The sequence below is a fragment of the Corvus kubaryi genome, unplaced genomic scaffold (genome assembly GCF_017639235.1).
Source record: "Corvus kubaryi isolate FWS band 111438036 unplaced genomic scaffold, C.kubaryi_AGA036_p1.0 split1-37296, whole genome shotgun sequence".
NCBI lineage: Eukaryota > Metazoa > Chordata > Aves > Passeriformes > Corvidae > Corvus > Corvus kubaryi.
In genome coordinates this window covers 4,984,801-5,012,375 of record NW_024582075.1, presented here as the reverse complement: position 1 = coordinate 5,012,375, position 27,575 = coordinate 4,984,801, and the positions used below count along the sequence as shown (strand labels likewise).

At 37.3% G+C, this 27,575-nt stretch overlaps 1 protein-coding gene across 7 annotated transcripts in view; it reads left to right on the top strand.

Annotated features, from left to right (window-relative positions):
- TRPM3 (transient receptor potential cation channel subfamily M member 3) overlaps window positions 1-27,575 on the top strand; it is a 397,273-nt gene that overhangs the window by 248,384 nt on the left and 121,314 nt on the right. For all 7 annotated transcript variants that reach the window (XM_042013148.1, XM_042013144.1, XM_042013147.1 and 4 more), the window contains exons 2-5: window positions 8,771-8,850; window positions 9,502-9,706; window positions 17,682-17,895; window positions 20,921-21,045. In XM_042013148.1, the coding sequence (XP_041869082.1) occupies window positions 8,771-8,850; window positions 9,502-9,706; window positions 17,682-17,895; window positions 20,921-21,045 (624 nt within the window). The remainder of the gene's footprint in view (window positions 1-8,770; window positions 8,851-9,501; window positions 9,707-17,681; window positions 17,896-20,920; window positions 21,046-27,575) is intronic.

Below are 27,575 nucleotides of genomic sequence, written 5' to 3'. Positions count from 1 at the left end.
ACCTGCTGTATTGCTGGGTGGAGGAGCTATTGCAGAGACTGAAGGGCTGTTCCCTCTTCCCCTGCTCAGTGATGCTTCTGCCTTCTTCCTGAGATGCATCTGCCCTTTTTGTTCTGACCATATGTGAGCAGGTACCAGCAACAAAATTGAAAATAAAGCATTTACTTCTCATTAAGTATCATATTTCTGAATGCTTTTCCATTCACGCTTTGTACTAATGTCAGAGTAATAGCTGTGATTTGGATGTAAACTCTCAAGCCTAAAAACTTGTTTGTACTTCCTCCATTCAACATCATGTTTGGTGAAAGACAGCAATCTGAGTCAAAGTCAAAATACCCATTTTGAAAATGTGCTAGGAATATTTTCCTTACATCTGATGACAGCATCAAAACTTGCTAAGATTTTACTTAGTTTTGTTTCAAGTGATAAATCACTGGCATCTTTTGTTAAGCTTTTCCCAGTAATATTTAAGAGTTAGCTAAAGTAGTACATTTGTTTTCAGTTCTAATATCACTGAAATCAAAGTCACAACAGGTCATATAACAAAAAATTGACATCTGAAACAAATTTTGAAGCTGCTCTTTATAATGCAATTCGAATGGCAAATGAGAGAGAAACATTGTAACTTAATTCAGTATATGTTCACCATCTCTTGAAAAGAACATGTATAAACAAGTTAGCATTAAAAGCACTCTTGTCAATGCCACCATTTGGCTATCAAAGTCTAAACAATACATGGGGCTTGGCACATGCCTCAAACATATCTCTCTGTTATTTGATGTTTCCTTGGGCAGAAATCAGTAAAATCTGGGGCATAAAGCATTGGGAAAAGAAAAATAAGAAACACCCATTTTTCTAAGGTTATAGGCCAGAAAATTAAATAGCTGCATCTGTGCAGGATTTGTGCAATTTAGTACCCATGTTTTGCGTAAGATGGCAAGAGTGATCCAGGAGGCTTCCAACACAGTGTGCACACGCTGAGGAATCTGATGCAAAGATAATTACAAGAATAGCTTAGAGATGCTCGTTGAAGTTTTACCACAGTCTGGGGACATCTGATGTGGTGTGCCTAGGAAGGCTGGAGGTGGGGAAACCGTGGCCTCAACCAAAGCCTTATGACGAAGGATGCCTGTGGGACTGAATTATTCAGAGGGCTCAAGAGGGACTTGTGAGTAACTGCAGGGATGTTAGATGAGATTAAATGTGAACAGGGACAAAAATTTGGTCCGCTTGAATGTTTAGGCTTGGGGACCATCCTGGAATCCTCATTCGTTCAGACCCTTTTATGCAGTTACGTACAATTTAATTTTACTTCCTTCATGAGCTCAGCACCCACACAGTGGCTAACAAAACCACCTCAATCTAATGAAAGAGCAGACAGTGTTATAACTGTCATACATTTATGGGGTAGAATGACTAGTTTAGAAATCAAATAGTTCAGACCAGAATTAGATTCAGTGCATAACTCCTACGTGTGCATTTTAACCTCACGATTTTTATTAGACAGCATGAGACCTTACTTAATGTGAAAGTTATTTTCTTTCCTTAGTTTGAAGAGTTAGGAATAATGCTGTACCCTTTTAGAATCCAGAAACAAGATTAGTAGTTTAAAAGATAAATAATCTGCCAGTGCCGAGTGGCAGAAAAATATTTCCTGTGTATTTGGCTTTCTAGCCATATATTTGCAGCTATAGACTTCTATGGTAGCATTTTTCATTATGATTTTTTAATATACATTTGGCATAAATTAGAACTTTCTATAGGTTTATTACTGCTCTGTTAGATTTTGATTAAAACAGCTTGATTTTTATAGCAGTTTTTCACCATTAATACTGTAAATTCTTTACCACTCTGAAGGGAAGTATTGGGGTTAAACTAGATACTTCTGTGAAAGTATACCACAGTGCTCAGTTGTGGTGGTCAAGAAAACAAAATCAATCTTTCATGGGAGTTATTAGGCAAGAAATAGATACCAAAGTACCGCATGTCCACTTGCCACAACACCAGTCTGTCGTCAGTCCACCATTTCTGCACAGCTCTGATTCCTGCCAGAAGGCGGAATCAATTTGAAAAAGGTTTGGAAAGGGGCAGCAAGGATGATAAAAGGTAACAAATGGTTTCTGTGTGAGGAGATACTTGATAATGGTTAATATCGGAAAAAAACCAACATCAGAATGTATCTTGAAAACCATGGCTGGTATGAAGAGGATGGATGGGAATTGAGTGTTCACTGCCTCTCTCAGCAATGGGAAACAATGAGGAGTCACATTCAAAACAAAGCGAAGGAAGTGTTTCCTTCTGCAGCAAGGAGAGAGATGTGAAGGATGCTAAAGGTTTGCAAGAAATCAGCAGGCAAGTTGGTAGGAGAAAGACCACAAAGGGTTACAGAATATGCAGAAATCACAACTATCCAGGAAGTCCATGAGCAGAAAATAATTGTTAGCCGAGAAGTTCTTAGGGGAAAGTATTACACATATTTGATGTGTTTTCCCTTTTTTATAGCCCCTATTAATGACACTGGTAGAGACCAAACAGAGGTCTAAATAAACCCATCATCTGATCAAGTAAGGCTTTCTTAAAAGAAGGGGTTTATTTGCTTGCTTAAACAACTTTAAACTCACAGCAATTTTGGTGAAATCATAAATGTGTATCTGAAGAAACCTCATAAATGAAGCTGATAGGCTTCATTCTTCCTTTCATATGCTAAAAACCATATGAAGAAGACACTTTTTGAAAGTGTTCTTCACAATATACCCTTCATTTTAATAACGTTTTCTTTAAAATTTTCCCCTTACAGTTCTACAGATCTTGAGGAGACCTGTAGGAACCCAGATGTCTATGCCAATTTTGGATCTAATAACTCTCCCAAGTTCTTTTTAAAATACCTGTTAAGTTTTTCAGTTAATTCATCAATAGCATGGATAATAATGACATATGCTTGTTCTATATAATGTCTGTATAAAGCATAAACACACAGTATGCACAGTAGCATTAGCAGATACATAGCATTTTCATTTCTGTGCCCTTGCAGTAAGAAAAATCTCAGATATAATTACTAAAATCATAAACCATTGAATGAAAAGCTCATGATTATTTTAAAAGTATTTCTTCTTAGTATGGTATAAAAATTACATCTGGTAAACAAAGCTAGCAGATAATTTCTGTAATAATATACTGTAATAATAAATGACTGCATTCTACGCCTTCCTATTCTGTACTGAATACAACTTGATTTTCAAGACAATTCAGCATTGTTTTTTGTAACAACTCCAATGATAAAGTGCTTAAGAAGCCTGTTAGAAAAAGAACAAAACATACATGAGTACAGCTCTAGTGGGTAAAGGCCAGATTGCCAACCTCTAAGATGCTGCTAGTAATAAATGTCTGTTAGAAAATGAAATCTTTTGGGACAGCCCAATGATTCCTGAGTTAATGTCCAGACAGGTAAATTCCTAATGCTTCAAAAATGACATAAAAGTGCTTATAGTGCTTATAATTGCACAGTGTTGAAAAGAGGGTTAGAAATTTGTCCCAAGTGCACCTTGTAATAAGGTTATACTGAAGCATTGCCTTCCTTTGTGCTAATATAGCTATAGAAGGTTACAGATACAGGGTTGTTACTCAGAGACAGTGGGATTTGTAAATGTTCCCATTTGGTTAAGGAACACTAATCACATCAGTTTGCAAAAGCACTGATGCTGCTGTGTCACCATATGCTCCTCTAAACCCTCTCTGTAATTTCCTTCGGTAATACTCTGTTGCCTGTCCAGCTGCTCTGTCCCACTGCAAAGCAGAGAAAGGCTTTTAACACCTCTCTTTCCCCAGGGAAACCTGTCTTTACATATTCGCCCTCACCTTCTATGAGGAATCAGTACTGAGTTCATTGCTAACTGCTGTTTTAATAATTTGTTTCATAAATAGTGAGCTGGGTTGAAAATTTAAAGAATGTGTATGTTAGTATCATGAAATAGGCAGCATCCACCTCTGAAGGACTGTTTTGCAGGTGTACCATATTGAAAAAAACAGCTATCTGTGTGTATTGGCTCGTTCTTTATTACTCCTCAAAATACAGAAGTATATTGGCACTGGAAGTTTCATTGCCACAGAGTCCTAAGTTAATGAATTTTTAAATGAGCTATGCACAGACGGTTGTAATTACCTGTAGTATGAGTTGTATATGCCAACTCTACTTAAACCTCTACCTATAAAACATCCTAGTGCTACTGGGTGGCATATAGGAGTTAATACCACCATTGGTTCTTTTGTTGATTTCTTAAGACAAAAGATGTGGCTTCTGCTCCATCTTACTTTGCAAGCTGAAACCTGAATCCAGGATCAATCTCCATAATTTTATCAAGGTTAAATGATGAAGTTTCACTTCAAAGTCAGCTAAGATTTTTAACCAGTTAACTCAGTCATGCAACCTTCCCTTTCTTCACCTCACTCTTTTGCCACCCTCTCGACCAAACCAAATTCCCTAGTGTTAAAACGCAAGCTGTCTTTACCTGCTGACTCCCCATCATACTCTTTACCTTATGGAGCTGTTTACTAGCTGCTTTCTTGGTTGCAACTTCACCTTTGTTGTTCTCCACAGACCGTCTTTGGTCCGATCCTGTGTTTAGGAGATCTCACAAGATAAGCACATGGTCTCTGGTTCAGAAACCTCACAGGTCACAGGTTTGCTGGAAAAGAATTATGTATATGTGTATATATACACACATAGAGAGTGTGTGTATTTACATACTTAATAAATACATTAATATTTACAAAATGCATGTGTGTATTTTACAAAGAGACTTAGGGAACCAAGAGACAAAAGCAATCTCATGGATTAGCCAGCCTAGCAGAAGCTTCTTCACCATGTGTGATGGTGTAAGAAGTTTAAAAGTTGATGCATATTTTCAGCCTTGGCCATTCTGGGCCCAGCAAAGCTAATGCACATGCAGAACAGTTTAGTGCTTGTGTATTCATCTTTAGCAAGGGTGGACAGAATATTTTTCATGCATTAGATGCACCCTTAATGATAAGGAAAGGCAGGGATGTAGGCATATGTAGGATTTGAGAGGAACTAATGCAAACATAGTGGTGGTGGGGAGGTGAGAGAAAAAATACTTTATATCTTGAAAACTATTGAAGTAATTAAACATATGTCATTGCTGGATACTAAAAGGATAATTAAAGTGGTGTTCATATGAAAAGATTGTTCATCAGTGTTAATATCAAGAGGATACAGTAAAAAGGAGTCCCCAGATTTGTAAATATTCAAGTTTTGGTTTAAGTTACCAACTTTTAATTATGATGAAAACAATGCAGCTGCTTGTCTCTGGAAAACAAAGGTTTGTGATTATGAAAAGTTATATATACAGTGCATCAATTGTGGAGGGAAACAGTGACAAGACCCCAGTTTCTTTGGAAAAATGCCATTGTTGTTTAATTGCAATATATTTCAACTGTGTATATATTTCTCACAGTTGCCCAATAAACACACTGCTTTCATTCTTTGGAGATTATGTTTCTCCTGTGTTCTCAAGCTCTTTCCAGTTTAGTACAGTGTTTCTTTTGATGGATTGGTTTTCCTGAGTCAAACTTAAGAACTCAGAGCATCTTATCACACTTTGACCACCTCACTTTCTCAGGGGCAAAGAAGAGAGGGGGGAAAAAGCCCATCAAGGCTTGTGCCTGTTAAATCCAAGCTCTCAAGGGATTTGTTTTTCTTTTGGCGTCAGATTAGATGTTCAAACCAAGTGGTGGTGTAGGGCCACGGGTGAGTGCCCACTGAGCCCTTAACAAGGCTAATCCCACAGCAGCACATTCCAAGCAGCTAATGGGTGCAAGGGCTGTGCTGGCTCTCACATCGCTGCGCCGCAGGCAGAGCAAGCGCCTTGTGCGGGGGCCAGGCGCAAATGTGTTATTAGCAGTGACTGGCCCTGCCGAAACGTGGGCAACTGATTTTGCTCCGGGACAGCCTTAAACACCAAGTTTGATGCTCAGGTAAAGAAAAGAGAGAAATGAAATGTTTTTGGTGGGACTTTGCAGCAAGGTTAATCAAGAGAGAGACTTACCCAGAGAACTAAGCTGTGAATAAAGGAAATTCAAGTATGGCGTGTACTTTATGACTTCACTGTGGACTTTAAATTGTCTTATTAACCATTACTGAAGGAGTATTTATGAAAGAAGAGAAAGAGAAGATAAGCTTCTTGCTCTACTAGTTTTGAAAATACTTTGCTGTCGTTTTCTAAACTTTTTATTACTTTATTAATTCACATTATAAGTAAGAGCTTAATGCCGACAGTTTAGTTATGAATATGTTGATTTCCTGAAGTTATTCTGTTGTGAAGACTCTACAGCAAGTAACATAATTTATTATATCTCTGAACTTTATAGTTCATTTCAAATTATATCTGTTGCAGAAAGATAACTGGGGCAGTGAAACCAGATGCTTTCTTTTAAATTTGGAAGGACAAGGAATTGTGAGATTAGTAAGTCACGTATTTTGTCATCACACCTCTGCCAGGTAGAATAGTATATTGTTGGAGATCTAAAAACTGGAAAGTATATTTTCCTGATGTGAATAAAGGAGATTTTAAACCAGACTATTATTTTTGCAATATTATCTTCGAAGAAGTGTGATGAAATTACATTTCAAATAAAAATTATTATTATTGTTATTATTTTTTTAATGTAGCTGTGTTTCTTTTCTGCTTGCAAAGACAATACGAGAAAAGTAGGAAAACAAATTTTAAATGTCCATTTCTTGGGTTAGGAAAGCTTGCTTTTATACCTAAAGAAAAAGTTTCAGTGAGGTACCTGTTATGACACCTTTTTGTACTGGATCTTGAGATAAATTTAGCTAGTGAACACCTTTAGAAAAGACACAATAGTTCTGTGTAGCTAGGAAATTCACCAGGTAAATTGTTTGCAGAAAAGTATGAAAATAATAATATGTTTAATAAAGGATGTTTAGAAGTTATAATAAATTAAACCTCAAGGTAGTCTCTCTTAGGTAAAGTAAAACTTCTTTAGCTTTCAGAATTTCTATTTAACTATATTTTGTTTAAACAAAACAAATCTTGCCCAATCTTCTGTAACACATTAAACTTCTGTTTGCTAACATGAGAAAGATCAGCCAAATACAGTTTTATTTAATGGTTTTAACTGACTTTTTTTTCTGATTGTAAAAGTGATGTTAGGTATCTGCTATGCCTGCAAAATATGAAGTCTAGCAGATTTTTTAAATAAAAAAGCAAGGAAACCAAGGATAAAATATTGTTAAATAGCACCAGTAACCACTAGAACCAGCAGAGAAATATTTTCTGTGTAAAAAGCGAAAGAATAAATTCTATATATTGGGACTGGTAAGTTGTAGATGTAGCTAGAAATTCTTGTTGTGGTACTTTATAGTTTGTGCTAGTGACATTCACTGACTCCATGAAATTTCTTCAGTTCACAGTGATTTTCACAAGTTTCAGAAGCAGAGGGTTCTGGTTTTAAACATGGAAAATGAGATACAGATTGAATTGACAAGAAGGTAACATTAGATAGTGATGTAGCTTTAGTTAGTAAAAGTAATACATACATACCCTTACTTATATACTTATATACTCTTACATAATAAAAGGTAACATCAGTTAGCTAGGTAATGTTACATAGGCAATTTCAAATGTTCTCTTTTCATAGAGGCTAGATGCTCATATTTCCTTTAAAGTGTTTAAACTTCATTTCACATTACTTAATTTTCAGATAATTTTGACATAGCTCACAGTTTATAGTACTGTCTATGCTGTGCAGTTCAGTGGGTAATTTTATTATTTAAACATATTATGTTAATCTGTTTTAAATGAATTTTCAAAGGAAAGCTTCAACTCATTTCCTTATTAAAAGAAATAAAAGAATTCTATCTCTGTCAATGTTCTAGGGAGCTTGCCAGAACTCATATTATATGGAGTGAGGATTTCCTAGATAATTAAAAATATTTCAGAACTATGAAAGTCTCTTCTTTCCTGTTTTGTGTTTGTTTTTGTCTTTTCCCTTTTTCTTTCCTACCCATCCCTCTTTTTGTTTAAAAAGATTTCTTGTGAATCTGACAATTAAGACAATGCTGAGGGACATTTCTTGCTTTTCTGTAAGTGATGGACGATCTTGAGTGTTATGAACAACCATAGCTTCACTGAACTATTTTAGAGACTACCTGCCAGTCATCTGTTCCAAAGTATTAAAATTTTTTGTGTCTTGTTTCAGAAACAGATCTTTCTCTTTTTTTTTCTTTTTAATTAAGTTGTCCACGTAGAAACTGTAGTTTCTGCCTCTGTGTTAAACAGCACTCTCAGTGCTTGTGTAAAAATGTATTGGGTGGTTTGGTTGGTTCAGTTGTGGGGTTTTTTTTAGTTAAATCTGGCTTAGTTGTATCGCTGGCATGGAAACAGAGGGGTTTTTACTGCATATGTGTAGGGTCTTTTCTGCCATGGAGAAAGGCTTAGAGTTTGAGTTGATTCTTCTCCAGGGATTCCTTCCTCTGCTATGAGAATATAGGTGACAGCATCAAGGTCATTGGGCTAGTGAATAAGAGAACATTATTAAAAGCTTTTGTTGGGTCCTTAGCTCTGGAAGGGAACCATACTTCTAACAGAATGTTTGCTCTCTGCAAAATATGCCCTGCTTAGCTGAAGAGTCAGTGCAATTTTCTCTTACGCTTGAAGTTTTTCTACAGTTGTACGGTAAGTTGTATATAATAAGCAAACACAGCTCAAGGTATTTCCTTTGTCTTTTTTAGGCACAGAAATCATGGATAGAAAGAGCATTTTACAAGAGAGAATGTGTTCATATCATACCCAGCACCAAAGACCCCCATAGGTAATTGCATGTTACTGCTATGAAAAATGAAAGTTGATTGAAAAAAAGTCTCTGTGTCTATATATATTCATACAGGGGATATGGATATAAATATTTTGTAAACTTACATGTTCAGAAGGTAGTTGAATTACCTCTGGAGTGATGGATTCCTATGGGAATTATTAGTTTACATTTCAAAACTTACCTCATAAAAAAAAAGATAAATCAAGGGAGGATTAGCATCTGTGTTTAATTTTCTTATCTTCTTAGTTCAATATTCAGTGCATTGAATATTTACCTAAATTGGATGCATGACACACCACACTGTCAAAAGAAAGTAGATGCATTAGACTGGCAATTTAAAATACATGCTAATCCATGCAAAAGCTGATCACTTGTCCTGATATTACCTGAAGAAAGCAGAAGGTGTTCTTTAATTTCTTTTTGTACATATTTAGAACAAAGCATGACTTTTTTTGAAATATAGGAGAGTCCAAAGTAAACAAGACAAAGAAAAAAAGGTAATATGTGTACTATATTGTTTCCATACACAAAGGCTTCGGGAAAGGAGTCAGCAGATTTGAAAAGGGGTTGGGTTCTTTTTGTAATTTGTTTTCCTGTTTAGTTTATACACGCACGTGACTTGGGTTTTCTGTTTGTGTAATGTCATAGGTGTTGCTGTGGGCGTCTAACAGGTCAACACATTGGACAGCCTCCGAGCGCCTCCGTTACTCAGAATGAGAAAAATGAAACCAGGCTTACTCGCAATGACATCCAGTCGGAGAAGTGGTCCATCAGCAAGCACACGCAGCTCAGCCCGACGGACGCTTTTGGAACCATTGAGTTCCAAGGAGGGGGCCACTCCAATAAAGCCATGGTAACTGTATTTTTCTCTTAGATAAATAATGCTGCTAGATAAAAGTAAGCATTCATAAAGAATGAACAGAATTCTTTCTTAACTTCATGCTAAAGTATTATTGAGCATAAGACCGGAATGTATGTTCTTATGAGTGGGTGAACAAAATTAACTGTAAGAGCTGGAGCACTGTGTAAGAGGACCTACCTTTATGAAGGCTGAAGACACATTAATGTGCTGCTGTCTTAATTTTATTCTAGTGGCTACTCATCCCTCTTTTTCTGAATAATTTTTTAATTCAGGTATGATTTCCCATTGCTGGCTGTGTCAGCAAAACTGACAGATTTTAAACATACCAAATTCCTTTTAATATTCCTCCAGACATGTATCAGAAGATAGACCAGTTAGACTCATGGTTCATATTTCAGTGAAGTAAGAGGCCCCAGGAAATGTCTAGTCTAAGAACTAGGAAATCCCTTGAGCAAGAAGTTTCTCCATCCCTATGGAGTGATACCAAAGTGTATTGATCTGAAGGCTTTGCTCCACTAACTTGGAGAGACCTTTCCAGAGCACACACTAACCCATGCATGTATTTCTCCTATGTAATATTACATTAAAGGAAGAATCTCTCTGACCCTATCTGAACTGCAGAACCTGGATCTTTGGGAACGACAGGTGAGTTTGTGCCTAGCACTTCATGGCCAATACACTGCTTTGGCAGTGAGGGCAGACGCTGAACTCCTGGGCGCTCTGCCGAATAACCTGCCCAGCAATCCAGTACTGTCTTCTGTGCATGAATTCTTCCCAACAGGTGTCTCAGATCTGTCATAAAGAACAGAGATTAGAGACAATGAAAATCTCAGGTCCTGTGCTAGCAAGAGCAGAATATTTTCCTCAGATGTGTACACAGGTGCTGTTGTTGGAGTGACTACTTAAATGGATGGTTCTGTTTGTGCAGATGGATGGCTTCTTTTGATAAAAGAAAGAAAGCACTGCTGCACCAAGAAACAGAAAATTAGGTAATTTCTCTCAGAGTATCACAGACATCATATGTTCAATTGATAACCAATCACCTAAAAATCTGCAAGGCCAGAGATCCAGAGATACAGTAGTGAATGTTATTAACCATATATGGATACTTTGCATAGAATCTGTGTTTATGAGAAGGGATAATCACTAGAACTTTTTCAGCGATGCTCTTGAAGATAGCTATAAAGCAATAAACAGACCTGCCCAGACAAAAGTGGTCTTGGAGACCCAAAAAATGATGAAGGTTTTAGGGAAGCTGTTGACACCAATACTCCTAGAGGATTGATCTTTGCTGGGATTCTGATGTCCTGGCATAGTGCTGGAAGAGACAGGTCATGCTCTAAGATATGTACTGTGTGCTCAAAGAAATGCAATTGAGGTGAAACTGTGGAGATAAAACTGGAAGTCAGCATAAAGGAAAGAAAAACATTGTCACAGAGTGCAGTCAGGAGTGAAACCATGAACAATTTAGAAAAAAGAAAAAAAGAGAAGGGAAAAAAGGGACTTAAAATCTGAGAAATCTAAATAACAAGTTAAAACTTAGGTATGAATACAGACAATTAATTTATTGCTGGAAAAACTCCAGATTTATTTTGACAGACTAGAATCAGGAAGACAGTTGCACCTGCCATCTATTTGTAATCATTAAACCCCACTCAAAACAGGGAAAAAATTAAATTCTTCATTAATTAAAAAAATCTGTAAAATCTCCAGAAATTTGATTATCCCACTAGTGAGAAAAGTTCTTCAAATTAAATAATTCAGTAAATATCTCTTGAATCAGTGTTGTGCTTGCTTACCACCAGTGAGAAAAATACCTCTCATTAGACCAAAATGCAAATAAGGAGGCTTGCATAACCATTTAAATGGAAACAGATTAAAGAGTTTTTTATAATGTGTTTGCCACAGAAAGCAGCATGAAGATATCCTTGTGTTTGTATTTTCAGACCCAAACATTATTTTAGGGTAAACTGTAGTCAAAAAGCTGCCTAACTAGTTGTTGCAGTTTTATTATTAGAAAATTAAACTCCTATCTTTGCATTTACTGGGTACTAGGTCTTTCCTATAATAACTAAAACTTAACAAATCAAAAGCTTTCTGTTGAAGCCAAGAGTTTGCTCAATCAAAGAAACCAACCAACTTTGCCAGCAGAGGAAGGAAAAAGGAGACATTATATTGAAAATAAGGAACAAGTACATAATAGTACTTCGAAATATTCTTGTTTGACGGTACATTCTCGAATCCAAACACAGAGCAGCTGATCAGCATGGATAGGGGAAGAAAGATAAAGGGGAGAAAACATGATAAATTTATTCCTTTCTAAAAATGTGTTAGTTCTTTTGTAGGTACTGGCTACCAAATAACAATATGGAATGAAAGCTGGATTTTGATGACAGTCGTGGCAGGTTTATATTGTGCCTACTGGCTAATAAAATAACCTTATAAAGCAGCAAGATTTGGCAAGCTGACCAAATCAAGGAAAACCTCAAGGGAAGAATTTGGCATTAAATCTTCCACCTATTCTCTATTTTATTTTCTGAAATGGATGCCCACATATTACAATTACTAAGCAAGGGAAACACCGAACTGAGCAGTATTTTCTTGGTCTGTACTAACAGCAAAATTGTTAATTTTTTCTGAATCAGACTGCAAAGAATTAGGTGGGGTTTGTTAATAGGAACCATAACCTCAGATTTATAATCGGAAAACCAGGAGTCAATTAATGGAACAGATTAGTGCATGTAAAATTGACAGATAATTATTTTCTCCATTGAAGTTAAAGAATTAGATTTTAATACAAAATGTATACTAAGTATAATTACTTTTCATGATACAATATTATATCAGTTGCCACCAGACAATAACAATCAGATCTTTAGCTGTGGAAATGAAAATTATACTGAAATCATAATAGAATAGATTTGGAACAAAACAGCAAAGATGTAGGCTTACATATTATCAATAGAACTGACTGGGCCATTAATTTCATTTCCACAGTCACATGGAACAAAAATTCCCAAACAGCATGACTTTTGCTAATGCTGCGGAGTTGTTAAAGTATCTTCAGTGCAGCTGCACTATCCTCCTTAAATCAATAATGTGAATAGCTCAATAATTTGTGCAGGAAATTACATAGAAACACATAGCTGAGCTTAGGTAACACTGGTTAACAAGATCAGTTACTAAAAAGGCCTTTCCTTCAGTCTTCATGTAACCACAGATGATCATGATCCTGTGGTGTTTAGATCTCTGTCAATCTCATATTTTCTTTACAAGTGACTCATCCCATTAATATGTAAGAAATGCAATTAACAATTTTGCTTGCTGGCATTTATTTTGTTTTTATAGCAGATTTTCGAATTTAACACCTGTAAAAAGATGTGAGAGGGATGTGGGTATACATAAATTTTACTAATAGCTTTTGCAAGTAAAATTGAAAAAAATATGGGAAAGTTAATCAAATATGATCTGCTTGCACTAGTTGGCTCTTTGCAGTTTAAGAAGTAACATGTTCATCTAAATATGTACTAGCATTTTTTTAAGTCAGAAAGCAATAATCAAACTAAAGTGATTCCATTCCAATTATGACCAATATTCTGAATTTTTTTAAGTATATTCTGTTCATCAGTGTAACAATTAAGACAATCTTGCTGTGATGCATTTTGTGCTGCGTTTGTGACCAAACTAAACCCATTTTTTTTAATACACTATCTGTCTTTACACACACATACACAAAAAACCTTAACATTCTTTCATTAATTGCTGGGCCTATTCATTAATTGGTGGGATCGTCTATAAACTTCTTTAAAGGATTGCTCTTTACAGAACTAAAATTTCTTTCATCATGGGTTTTCAGAGTTAAATGGAAGATGGCTGTTTGAAAAGCCTTTGGTGAGTTAAATAGATTCCTCCTCGATGAATGCATTTCAATGATACATTTCATATGCAGAGTAAAATCCTAAAATAAGTTTGCAGCTGCAAAAGAAAGGAAGTTTACATCAGTGTTATCTGCTTAACTTTTCTTATGGTGCATGGAAACATGAAAGAACATCAGTAGAAAATTCCAATGAACATTAACAGTTATTTGGACAAAATTGCTAATATTCAGGTCCTTAAAACTTTATTAAGGACATTTGGAAATCAGTCACAGAAAAAGGTATTTTTCTTGGTTTAAAATGCATTGAGTTTTATAAAAACTGTATAAAAAGGATGCCTAAAATCATCAGGGGTTTTGAGAGGAAAAAAGAGATAATCCTATAACTTGCATAAACCATGAAAAGGCAGCAAATACTATTTCTGTGATAGTAAATTAATTCTTTAAAAATATTTACAGAATTTAAAAGACAGTGTTCTACATGGAGAAAAAGGGGAAATAACACAGAAAAATCTTTATCCAAAGCCCATTTAAATCAATAAGGGTTCTTTCACTGAGTGTTTGTGGAATTTAGATTAGGCCTTAAGGTGTTAAGAAGAAATAACTTATATAGAACCAATCTGTTTTCAGTCTAAGTAACAGGTTTTTTGTTGAATTCAGTGAGAATTATATTTAATTTTTTTTTTTGTGAGGATCACACTTTGAGGCAATCAGTCTTTAATTTCAAGACATATCTGTAGTGATAGAAACATACTTAAGTTACGAAGAAGGAAACACAGGAACAACGTAAGAATGCAGGTCACAAAATGTTTTCTGAATAGTTTTACTTTAAGAAATACAACAGAATTCTGAGTCTCTTTAATTTATTCACTGATACTCTCATCTGCAATCATTCACCAAGTACTTTAATGAGACAGCTGTGCCTAAGTAACGAATAGAAATTCTACTTCTCGGGAACTTTTACTTTTGCCCTAGGGCACTGGAGTCGAACTTGGAAGTGTCTGGCTGTTTGATTAATGGTGAGCACAGGTATGTTGTAGAGAACACATGACAAAAAAAGTGAAGCAACAGTTGGCAACACATGCACTCTTGCTGACTACTACTGTACTAGTTTAGGGATCAAATGGGCATTACAGCTCCAGCTTGATGCTGTGTCATTTCACGTTCTGTGTTGATGTCAGTCAGGTCAGCCTGTAAGTTTAGTGATCCAGAACTGTACTTTTGCTTTCTAGCTTGCCCTGCTTTGCTGACACATGAAAACTGAATTCTTGCATCCTATCCATATACTTCTCCCGTAAAGAAAGGGCTAAATAATTTCCCATTAGAGCTGAGAGTTTCTACAGCTGACAGGTACACCAGGCATGGAATTTCATAGCACAGCAGCATAGTGGTTTGGCTTAGATCTAAATTTTGTATCTGCCTCCAGAGGCTATCACAAGACAATTCAGGAACAGCAGAAATACTCATTAACAATCTAAGCAAAAATTGATAGGGCTAAATATTCTGTTACGGTATTGGAAGAAACTAATTTTTATTATGGACAAAAACGGCTGTAAAGGCGTGATTCATAAAAATAGGACGGAAGAATTCTCTTCTAGTTACTAGCTAACATGTTAAGTAATAGAAAAAGAGTGATTTCAAGTATTCCAAAATTTCCAAAAATTGCTTCTGTAAGAGCAAAAATTTTTCAAATAGTCATAAAAATTGAATGCTATGAACAGAAGAAAAAATCATGTTTGGCACCATTGCCAAAAACTTCTAAACCAGTAAATCTTACCTCTGTTGATGTAAATTTTAATTTACATAAAGAAACCTTAGAGATTTATTTTTCCTTAAATTTCCACTTTGTAAAGTAAAATTTTCCTAAATATAGAGGGGTTTGCCTGCAGAGCAAGCAGTTGTTTCTAGTAAAAGATGCCTACATTTCAAATAAATGCAAGAAAATACTTCTAACTTTCTGCTTCACCTTGTAGATTTGTATTTATTGGAATTCAGAGGTCTTAATGTATAAGAAGAGTAATACATAGACTTAAGAAGGTAGGGACAGTGAAATCACACGTTTTGAGGTATTAAAAAAAACACTGAAGAATCCAAAAAAAAAAAATCACTGTCCAGGTTAGATAATACACATCTGATGCCATTTGTGCCTTCATCTTAGTATCATCCCAGATGATGCAATGGCATGTTTTTCACATATTTTTATGGTCATTGCCAGTATGAATTCACCTTAATTATCTTTTTAAGACTCACAGTCTGTCCACCAAAAAATAGAGTAAGGTACCAGTGATTCCAAACCAAAGACTCCAAGTTTGACCAGCAGAGTTTTCATGTAGGCCCCATGAAAGATGTTGGTTATGAATGCCTCCAGTTGCCCTTTGCAACCTCAGATCTCCCTTAAGACATTAAAAAGGGAATAAGGATCATTCTTCTTATGCCCTCTCTGGTGTGTTAAAACTTTGACAACCCTCAAATCCCAATTTAAAAACTATTAATGTCTCAATCTGGTCAGTGGGATCAAGTGCCATACAAGATTTTATCCCACACTGGAAATTGGTTGAGCAGCTACTTAGAAGGCAGTTCATTAATCAGCTTGACAGACATGAATACTGCATTTTCTATGTCCAGTAGCTGTTGTGGGTTTGCCTGGCTGCTGCAGAGAACATTACTGCTGCACAGGGGTGAATGTACATTCCCAAGTTCTTGCTCAGCTTTCGGTTGGCCTGTGCTCCCCCAACTAATTGTGCAAACAGGCTTCTGCTTCCAGAAATGTTAACAATGGATGTTCCCTGAGCAACAACCCATTCTTGCAAAAAATCCTGTCTATTAGCAGTTTCCTCTGGAAAATGTCAAGTCCTTATTTCTTATTCAGCTAGAAAGGAATCCACTTTATTATCTTATGATATTACTAAAAAAAAACACAAACTCTTGGCTAGAAATACTGACTGGACATGTCAAAAAGGGACAAAATGGTTACATAATATGTATGGATATTATACTACCTGGCATGTTACAATCAACAAGTTAGAACTAGGTATTCCTCAGGCAGAAAGCCTGGCTGAAAGCCTGTATACCAGGCTGAAAGGAGTATACACCTGATGTCTGTGATGACAACCCATCAAGGGAAAGACTGCTGAAGTTTCTCTACAGGCATTGATTCAATCAGAATTTTGACAGATGAGTGCTTTCTGTAACCTATTTTATTTTATTAAGAGGATCCTTTCAGATCTTAGCAGCTATAGAAAGAATTTTTTCCTATTTCTGCTATGTAACTAGAAATCAAAAAAGTTATTACCTGCCCTGTCACAGGTTTTGTGAAATAGCAACAGAAGGAGCAGGAGAAAGGCTTGTGAGAGAGAGAGAGAGAGAGAGAGACACGTATTTGTGCGACATGGTAATGCTGTAGAAATTTTGAAGGCAGTTGTTATCTTTGAGCACACACAGATGGGCATGATCTCCCGTGGCACAAATTGCTGCACACATAGCACAGAACAGCCAGCAACTGGAAATGCATTAATTTGTTTCACAGCAGTTTTAGGATCTTGTAAGGCAAGATCATGAACCTTTACAAATTGTACTTAGTTCAATTGTACATTCTTTCATCTGAAAAGCACCAGTTTAATAGTCTTGCTCAGTTTACACTTATGTGTGCTTGAAGAACTGAGCTTGTTTCTGTTTTTTCTTACCTTTTGAGGGTTTGACTTCATTAATTTGAAAATGAGGTACAAGTAAATACACAGCTGTGGCTCTGACTACCTAAGTCATCTTTGGTAGACCTCTTAACATTCTTCGTCCAGTTTTTGTGTTTATGAATTGTAGACATTAGTCTTTCAAGCATTGCTAAGGATTTTGAAACAGTCAATGTCTTAATTTCCTAAATGAAGAAAATTATGCAGCCTGTGAATTGCAAGTGTTCCATTATTCCTAGTTTTCTAACTAGGAAACTTATCATCAGGCTAGCAATTAGTTACTGTTTTTGTCATAAAGGTTGCCTTTTTTCAGTGATCTGTTGGACATAGATCACATACATTAGAAACCAGTGGGTATAACCAATCTTTTTTTCTCTACTCTCTACTATTGCCCTTGTTTCTGCAGTATGTGCGTGTGTCTTTTGACACAAAGCCTGACCTCCTTCTGCATCTGATGACCAAAGAGTGGCAACTTGAGCTCCCCAAACTTCTCATCTCTGTGCACGGGGGCCTTCAGAATTTTGAACTTCAGCCAAAACTCAAGCAAGTCTTTGGAAAAGGCCTTATTAAGGCTGCTATGACAACTGGAGCATGGATATTCACTGGAGGAGTAAACACAGGTAAGAGCAATATTGAAATAAAAGCACAGTGGCATCTAGGAGACTTCATCACAAAAAGAAAAAATAAGAATGATGGGATTAGAAAGCCATTCTGTGTTTTATTTTATTAGTAATTCCTGTACTATATGAAAACAAGAAAATGCCAAGTTCATACCAACCTGGCAGCTGGTATAAAACAGAATAAAAAGTTTGCTAATTATGAAAAGCACACTGTGGAGCTGAAAATAAACCCTCCTGTGAGGCAATTGTACTAGTATATCACCAAGGAAGACTTTGTAAGATCAACTGTAAGCTGCAGGGAAGGACTACTAATCAAAGTCGTCAAACTCTTATTTTACAAAACTGAAAACACTTTCATCCAGAAAGGACCTTTATTTTATTTAATCAGGTGACCCAAATTATTAAAGGAAAAAAGTTCTGGGTTTTTGATGTGTTGTGAAACTTTTTCCTTACTTGTAGAGAGATCAACCTAATTTTTTGCTATTGCATTTTCATCAAGAGGGATATCTGCCATTTCTAGTCAAAGAGCATCTGTAATACACCAAACAGGTGTCCTAGAGATAGCGGCTGGCCCAGTTCTGCTAGTGGACGACAGCATGTATGCTTTGGGAATAAGCTGCAAAACATAGGTTCCTAGACAAAAAGATTGGCACTGACATCTTTGTTACCCTCCCTAAAGGAGGCAGAAAGGAGGAGAGATTCAGGGAAAAGTGGAAGAAGTTCTGCTAGAGAGAATTGCAACAAGTTTTGGGCTAGGACATGAGCTTGTAAATTCCTATGTTACTCTCATTTGCTGCAGTAGCAAAGCTATAATTTTTTTACTTTAGTAAGAGTGTATCTTCTTGCTGTCTCTGGAAAACAATGTAATCATTCTATTGTGTGTTAATTTCGGTGCATTCTGGAGCAACTCCTACATGTTTGAATATAAATGCGTAATAGATGTCCTGGACTTGGTATCCAGAGCACATCAAATTTAAAACAATATTCAGTTTTATCACAGCAGCTATACAAGTAGCACAGAATCATAGAATATGCTGAGCTAGAAGCAACCGACAAGGATCAGAGTCCAGCTCCTGGCCCTGCACAGGAGAGCCCCAGGAATCAGACCATGTGTCTCAGAGTGTGATCCAAACACTTTCTGAACTTTGGCAGGCTTGACGCCTGAAGAAAGCAAAGAAGAGAAATGTTTGGACTGTTAGATAAATAGATGCAAATGTAATATGCCCCACCTCTCTTCAAAAGAAGGAATAAAATCAGGTTAATGTTGATCTGTGCCCTGTGGTGGTAATAATATTAGTTGTCAGATACTCTTGTCGTGATGATGGCAAAGACAGATGTAAATTTTATGTTAAAAGTACATCAGAAAAATGTACATGTAGTACACCTCATGCAGTGGATTACCACAGCAACTGTAGAAATCAAACTACAGATATTTTTTTTTTTAAAGGACAGACTATAACACTTGGCAAATGCACAACTGCTTCCTACCATTTTTCAAATCATCATAGTTGCAAATGCCAAAACAATGCAAATGTACCAGGAAAGTCATCGTAAATACTGTTGAAAAGGACTCTTTTTCCTGTAATCAGAAACAAACTTGACAAAAAAATGTAGTTCAAGTGACTCTCTGCTGTTTTAAAAACATATAATTCCAGAAGCAGTTTTGAAATATCAGTAACCTTTCACTGTCTTTAATTTCTGGAGCAAAGCAGTCGATTGCTCCAGGACTAGGTTTTCAAACTGCATAGCTGAAAATTATTTGTGAAATCATAAAAATTGAGAATTTCTTAATACAGTCTCTTTTGTTGAAGATGAATTTTTAAATTGGTTTCTCTTTAGGAAAATTATAATTTAAAAGTCCTGAAAAACTGCTGTTGGACTGAGAATCAGTGATGTGGGAGAGACAGTGCATACCTGGCTATAAACATGGCTGTTTTTCTGAATATTCATGTCATGCTGAAAGTTGATTATTCTAAATAGCAGGAAATTTTGCAGTCTGGACAGATTTTCTGCTTTAAAACCTTTGGGCTTTAGCTCATGGCAGGTACAAGGTTGGGTTTTTTTTAAACTTTCCACCACAGGAAGAATACTAGACTCTATGACTTAGAGGATCTGTTAGGTTGTGGGGAGTTTTCTTACTTGGGTCATTTACAGTTCAGAAAACTACAACCAAAATCATAACAATTGTGTGACTGTTGTAATTTCTATCCAGTCACCATGAAATTGTGAAATTTGAGCAATACGGAAACTCAGTAACTGAGAATCAGATAATATCTGCAGCAAACAACGGGTCTGCTTCGGTGCAGCCACGTCCTAAAAACAGTTGTTGATAGACATATTTCAAAAGATTATTGTATTAAAAGAAAGGAGGAATGACACTTGTCCTTTGCACAGAGGTACCACTGAAAGACCGCCAAAGCTGGTCTAGGGCAAGCAAGAAGCACTTGGAAGAATGCTTGGAGCAGTCATTCTCTCTGTACTAGTTTCTGTTTTCTCACTGATTCCCAGGGTGGGTTCTAATACTCTGCTGGAAGCTATCTCAGGTTACTGAGTTTGTTCGGAAAGAGTGGCAAAATAGCTTCATCACAGAGTAGCATAATGATGTTTTCACATTTCCATCCTTGATGGGAGCATTTGTGTACAAGCTGCACTTCTGAGGGAGTTGGGGAGTGGGGAGCACAGTTAATTCCTATGCTTCCTTCTGTGCTTGGAAATACACAAATGCTTGCATGCACATGTAAGCACAAGTGCAGATAAGTAAGCTGCAGTCAACCGTCAGCATTTCTATTCTTCTTTCTAGAGCTGTGTATTTTTTTCTTAAAACTTCATTTATTAATTTTTGGATTCAATAAAATGGATTCACAGAAATACTCTAATTATAATAAACAGGAATGTATTCATAGTTTTACTAAATTGTAAGGGTAGGCATAGGTATTCCCTAAAAACAAGTCTATACTAAATCCATATGATAATGAACAAAAAAGACATAATTATGAATTTCTGTTTTATGCTGTTTCTTTGCCAGGGGTCATTCGGCATGTTGGAGATGCCCTGAAAGATCATGCCTCAAAATCTCGAGGGAAGATCTGCACCATCGGCATAGCTCCCTGGGGCATTGTGGAAAATCAGGAGGATCTGATTGGCAAAGATGTAAGACCGATATAAATATAGATGGCCTTCAGTATCTATAAGTCTTCCAGCTATTTATCCTGTCCTCTCCATCCCTCACTTAGCAATTCCTCTTAGAATTATTGTCTGCAGCAAAAAATCAATATATACACAGGTTTTTCATTAGGGTTGATGGCAGGTTTTGACACGGCAACAATAAAAATTCCTGCACTCTATGTTCTTTAAAAAAAATTATGAGGAAAATTCATTAAAAGCTATTCTTATATTGAAAATATATCAAAGATTCATCCTTAGAACTTCATGAACCCAGCAGAGTGCTTAAGAAAACACTGATTGCAAAACTTGAAGTCTGATTTATTTTCAAACAATAACTTCAATGTGATGCATTGGTTAAACTCAAAATTGTAGACCATCCTCCTTAGAATATATCTGCTCCCATACATTTTTTATTGATGCAATTTTGAAAGGTCTTATTGGGTATTGTAGGTAAGAGCAGACTTCAAATAGTTCACCTCCTGAAGAATGGGGCTGGTGTTTCTCCTATTCCTTCACACCTTTCTTCTCTTTTAAAACTATACTGTAAAACAGAAAGATTAACCCCCTGATTTTAAATACATTAATAGTTTGCCTATTCTGGTTATTTATTACCTGAAGCTTTTCTGAACCCATTTTTTTCCTCACATCTGGTTCATTCCTAAGAAATCTGACTGAGAACCAGTGGCTAACTATAAGAGGTACAGTTTTCAATCTACAAAAGAACTTGTTTCTTGTCTTCATTAGTCTAACCCATTCTTCTCTGCATGTTCTGTATCCATGAGCAAGTTGGGAAGGGGAAGAAGATTCAAGTATCCGTTAGGTCAGAGGAGCTACAATGATTATGAAGAAAATTATCCAACTGCAGTTCATTGCAATTCACTATGAAAGTACAGCTGTTAGGGGGAACTGTATTAGCATGGGGTTTTGGACTCTAATACGCACAAACAAGCGGGATGGGACTTTGCCACAGTAATTCTGAGCCACTAATGAGCTGTGAGGTGCAGAGCAGAAAGTGATTAGCAGAAACAGCTAAGCACAAGAATGAGTTGTATCTTCTTAAAGAAGTGTAACGAACACATCATTTTCAAATAAACAGTCTTTAGTGATTAGGCACAGGGTTCTGGAAACATTGCAGGAACAAAGAAGTCAAGAAAAACCAGAAAATTAGCCATAAATTTTGGAACATTGCTATTCCTTCATTACTTTTTTCCATCCATTGGAAAGTTACCTACCTCTGTTTTCAGGTAGTCACCACCTGTTAAAGGGGATCTAGAGCCTTCTTTGGCAGAAAGAGCTAAAAAAAGAAGTTGATTTCCCAGGTGTTCCAGCCAAGTGGAATGGCTCCTCCGATTTCTGATTACTTTAATTAATGCTTTCCTCTAAATATCATTCCAATTTAACTGGAAACCAAGAAGTTGTGTGGTAATTTTATTGTTAAAAAAAGCAACTTTTTAAAAAATGAACTTTCTGATTAAATCAAGAAAGAATACTTACTCTGATCTTCAGACAGAAAGTGAAACAAGTTTAATATGAATTTACAACTAATTTGGATAAGGTCTTCTATTAATGCAGACACAATTTTATCAGTAGGGTTACAATTACAGGGTCATCACTAAGGATAAAAATATTTTCAATTATACCTTTGATAGACAAAAAAACCCTTTTCCTCTCAACCTCCTTCCCCCTAATAGTTTTATAAAATTATTGGTCAGTGGCATGATGTAATGCTGAAGCACTTCTGGTTTTATCCATCTCTGATGCGCATGTAATGATACCGCTTTATGCTTACTGATATCGAATTTTGTCTTCCACTTTATTGCATCATCATGCTGCTTTATGAAGACCTTAGTCCACTGAAATATTTGTAAGTTTTTCACCCTCTAATTAATCACAAAGCCCTTACAACTATGTTGAACAGAATACAATACAGCTTGAGGTAGGCCATTTATGTCACTAAATCTTCTTAGTAAGAGTCTTCACAAAAATTAACTTTTCCTTCTCACGGTTTTCCCGCCCTCCCCTCTGGCTTTCCTTAGTTACTTATGCCTCAAAGGGCTTTCTCTCTTATTCAATGCATGCAGTTTATTTAGAAGCATTTGGTGAGGAAGCTGTTTTGGAAGCTTTTTAAAAATCAATGTGTGCTGTATTGACTGGCTCATTAGAGGTGAATGCTGTGAAATGAACCGAGAAGGGGAAATGTAAATAGCACCATAAGCATGTAAAATGAATCATCATTAAGCAAGAAGCAAAGGCCACAAAGGATTATACAAGGGGGGGAAAAAGGCAACCAGTAGTAAAAGACTTGTTGAACTCCAGCATCAATATGGATTTATGCCTATATGCACTATGTCTAGTTAAATTATGATCAGAACTGAAAAGTTATCAAAACATACCCTTCCAGCATCAGATAGACACAGAAGACTGTCATAGTCATGGGGTTTGGAGGGACAGGGCGTGCGCAGGGGGAGCTGTGGCCATTGCACATGCCCCAGTGCATGTGGCCTCCCTGTGCCTCGTGGCGAGTGAGGCATGCTCGGCAGAGGTGCTCCTCTGCTAATGCCTCAGCCTGTGCCTGGCCTGTATGGATCCAGCAGTCCTGGCTGAGGGGTTTAATTATATTTACCAGCCCTTCCAAATGAGCCAGCCTTGGGCAATTGCAGGGGCTTTCCGCATAAAGAAAACTGACCAAGTCAAAGGAAATATTATTGCTGTTTGTTCTTTGTTATATTGTGATGATTAAAGATCCCTGAAGAGACATGTCTTACTCCAGTACTACAAAAGCAATATAGCAGAAAACAGTGCAACTCTTAACACTCTCAGATTCTAATTTAAAAACAGAGGACACAAGGGAGTTAGTTGCCTAATTTCCCCATATTTTCTGATAAAACTGAGGAAGTGGCTTGCTCAGTCTAGTAGAAAACTGTGATTACAAAGAAGTTTCTTCCTACCTACAGAACCATTCTCCCTTCTAAAGGAGTACACTTTGTAAGTCATTGTACCATGCATGTCTTTACTTCCAGGGTCTGTTCAGTCCTCATTTGAATTTAATTCCAAGTCACCTCAGTAGGAGACCAGGGGCAAAGAGGAGGACTGGCATATTTGTAGCATATATGGAGAATTTGGACTGTGGTATTTCCAGGACCCTCTGAGTTAAGTCAGGAACTATTCTGTTCCCTGGTGTGCTCCAGAGCAACGAGGCTGCACAGATGGCTCGATTTGAACAACTGCTCAAAGAGTAGCTGCTACTCTTTGAGAAGCAAAGCATGCATCTCTTTCTTTTTCCATAACTACTTTGAGCACACAGTTTGTCTCAAATTCGTTGCCTTCACATAGGCTGCTCAGATTCATGCACTGGTTCACATGGCACTTGCCTGCTCGTTGTCATGGTGAGTTACCCTGAGAGATTTTTCAAGTGCTGTCCCTGTGTTGAGTGTCATGTGCCCACAGGGAATCTAAGCAGAGCAATGCTTCTCATTCAAGCTTGCTGCCACCTCAGGGTGCAAAGGCAAGGACTGGGGTCAGCCCAGCCCTTCACCTACTGGCAGAATGCCCTCAACCCATACAGCAGGAGTACTGCTTCACAGCACAGCTGCTATTGCATTCATTAAACTGTATTTGGAGGGACTGTCTTGAGCATAAACTGTTTCTTTCAGCTCTGCAGAAGAAGATGTCAAGGGACGTTATTCCCTATTCTCTCTATTCTCAATGCAAGGTTGCGTGGGACTTTGAGAAATCTGGTCTAGTGGAAGGTGTCCCTGCCCATGGCAGGGGGATTGGAACTGGATGGTCTCTAAGGTCACTTCCAGCCCAAACCATTGTATGATTCTATGGCTGTAAAAAGAGGAGGGGAAGACAGCTTAAAGTCAAAGTTTTTTCCAGCTATTTAACTTGCCTGTGAAGTGCAAGGGGTTGAAAAGAACAGAGAGAAACTACAAGAGTCAGAAATCAAAGATTTGCTGACTGTTGTGGAAGTGCAAGTAACCTCAAGGAAGTAGCCTCAAAGCCTAGGATGTTCTTGCCTTCTTGAAGATTTTGCTTATCCTATTCTCAGGAAGAGTCTGACAGTGTGGTTTGAGAAATTTTATTGTTAAAAAAAAATTCAGATGTTGAATTGTGCATGCTTTGAACAGTTCAATTGAAAATAATTGTAGTCTCATTTTCACATCCATAAAATCTATTAATAATGTGATTCCCCTTGTAGCTAAACACAGAACAAAAGCCTTCTAATAGGCTAGTGTTCTAATCTGTCCTGCAGCAGCATTACTGAGTCAATATATGAAGGCTTTGGGACTGCAGCTCATTAGAACTGCAGATCAAGCTGTCACAGTTAGAGTTTTGAGCTGTGGCTCTGAGGAACAAACCACAACCTGTCAGTAGAATTGCCTGCACAGTGGCCTGTGTACCAGTTTGGCCAAATTTAGAAATATACTCTGAGAGAAGGCACAACCACCCTTCCCCCACCAGGTTCGGGAAGAAAATAAATTTTCCTCAAAGGAAAGTGAAAGAGATAAAAACTATTTATTTAACAAACACACGGAAAAGGAAAATAATGCTAAATAATAAAATCTCTCGCTGTGGAGAAAAACCTGGGAAAGTGTTCAACTCCTCCCTTTGGTCTCTTCAGAGCTGGGGCTTGGCCCAGGGCCAGGCCCTCTGTGCCCGGTGGAAAGTCCTCCCGATGTGCTCTGAGGTTGAAGAAATCAAGCAGTCCAGTAGAAAAGGGGAAAAATCCGAAATTCCAGGGAAGGAAAAATTCAACTCTCAGTCTCTCTCCGGAGAAAAAGCAGCTGAACCACTGGCCAAAAAACTGTCCTGGGAGCAGCAAGCTGGGTGCTTCCTCCCTCCCCTGCCGCAGCAGGGAAAACCAATTGCTATCTGTGTGTGACCTTGAGCAAGCTGCAAACTGCTTTGAAAAAGTTTTGCTCAGTTTTTTCCTTCCTCCTCTCAGGCTCAGTTTAGAGGCATAGAAAGGCACAGGAATTAATTTCTGGGCATAGGCAGCAATATGGGATACACATCATAAGGTCACCCCAAGAGAACCTGTAATCATACAATGAACGGGCAACCCAAGGGATTCCTCTGCTGTCAGACCTTGCTGGTGTCCATTTATTGAGAGACAGGGTGGTTATCAGTTTAAAAGATCTGCACAGTTTTAGTTTGATTTTATTTGCTTCTTAGGGATGTGAGAAAGAACCTTCCTTTTCTTTCTGACAGAGGCATGGGGTACATGGTTTCTGTATCTGTAGAAGATAGCTATTAAACATGTTCCAGCAGTGTACTGATATTTGTTGTCATACTCACATGTAGAGTAAATTGTTATGAATGAGGCACCAAAAGAAATCTGAGCCAGAGCTGTTCTCAAGTAGTGCACTGCCTTGCTGTTGGCCAGCTGCCCTCTAGGTCTTCTCAGACTATTCCCTCCCTTTCGCAGGATGAACAGCTTAGAGAGTACCCTTTGCATGACAGTTTATAACGGCAAAAGAAGTTTGTGGATTTTTTCTTGCCAGCTAAAAGTTGATCAAAGTTAGGCAGACATTCACAAGTGAAAATTATGTATAAAGGGAGATCTCTGGCTAAAGAATTGCTAACATTTATTATTATTAACATGTATTATTTTTAAAGAATTATGTCTCAGAGATCTCTTTAGAATTACAAAGGGAGAAAAGCTTAGGAATAAATCAATAACTTATTATATTTCTGTCTGGAAGCATTTATGTCAAATTTTGAGTGTATGCATTTGTGCATTAAAAGCACAAGACCTGAAAAATGAAAAATGTCAGAACTCTGAAGAAAATTCCTTGCAGATAAAGGATAGCCCAGCTGAGTTTTCTAACAAGACATTACAGAATTTCTTCATCTAGGAGTTCATTTTTCAGATTTTCAGTTACATCTCTCCGAAAAGACAAGATGTAACAGCAGAAAGGCAGGGAACAGTATTGCTAGAAAACCTTTGAAGTATCAGCCAGGATGCCTTGACACAACACCATTTCTTTTGCCATGTTAGCACAGTCTTACTCATGTCAACAGACACCCACTGAAGCACCTGACAGCCTGATGCAGCCCAGTGCTACTATTTGGTCTGTCTGGTGGATATGAGTGGGGTAACTCTGTGGCAGTTTACTCAGTCTGCTGCACGGTTTCTCCTGATGAAATCAAATAAAAGAAGTGAAGCAAGTTCCCCATTGAACAGAAACTTTCTAAAGCTGTTGTGAACACAAATGACTGCCTTTTTACTAGTGCATGGAGTGGGCCAATACTTTTTTCCAAGAAAATTGAAAATGTGGTGTAATATCATGTGTACACCTCTGCAAGAGTGGAGCTCACCTGTGTGTCCGTACAGTATCTCCAGTGCTGGTGGCTCTGGATGAGCCAACACTGGAGGCATGAGGCTGGGTGGGGGTCTGTGAAGGGAGAATCAAAGATTTTGGTCAGAGCAAGGTGAGAGTTTACAAAAATGCTCTTGCTCTGTCAGCACCGCGCAGGATATACAGAGTGTGTGTGTGTGTGTGTGTAGT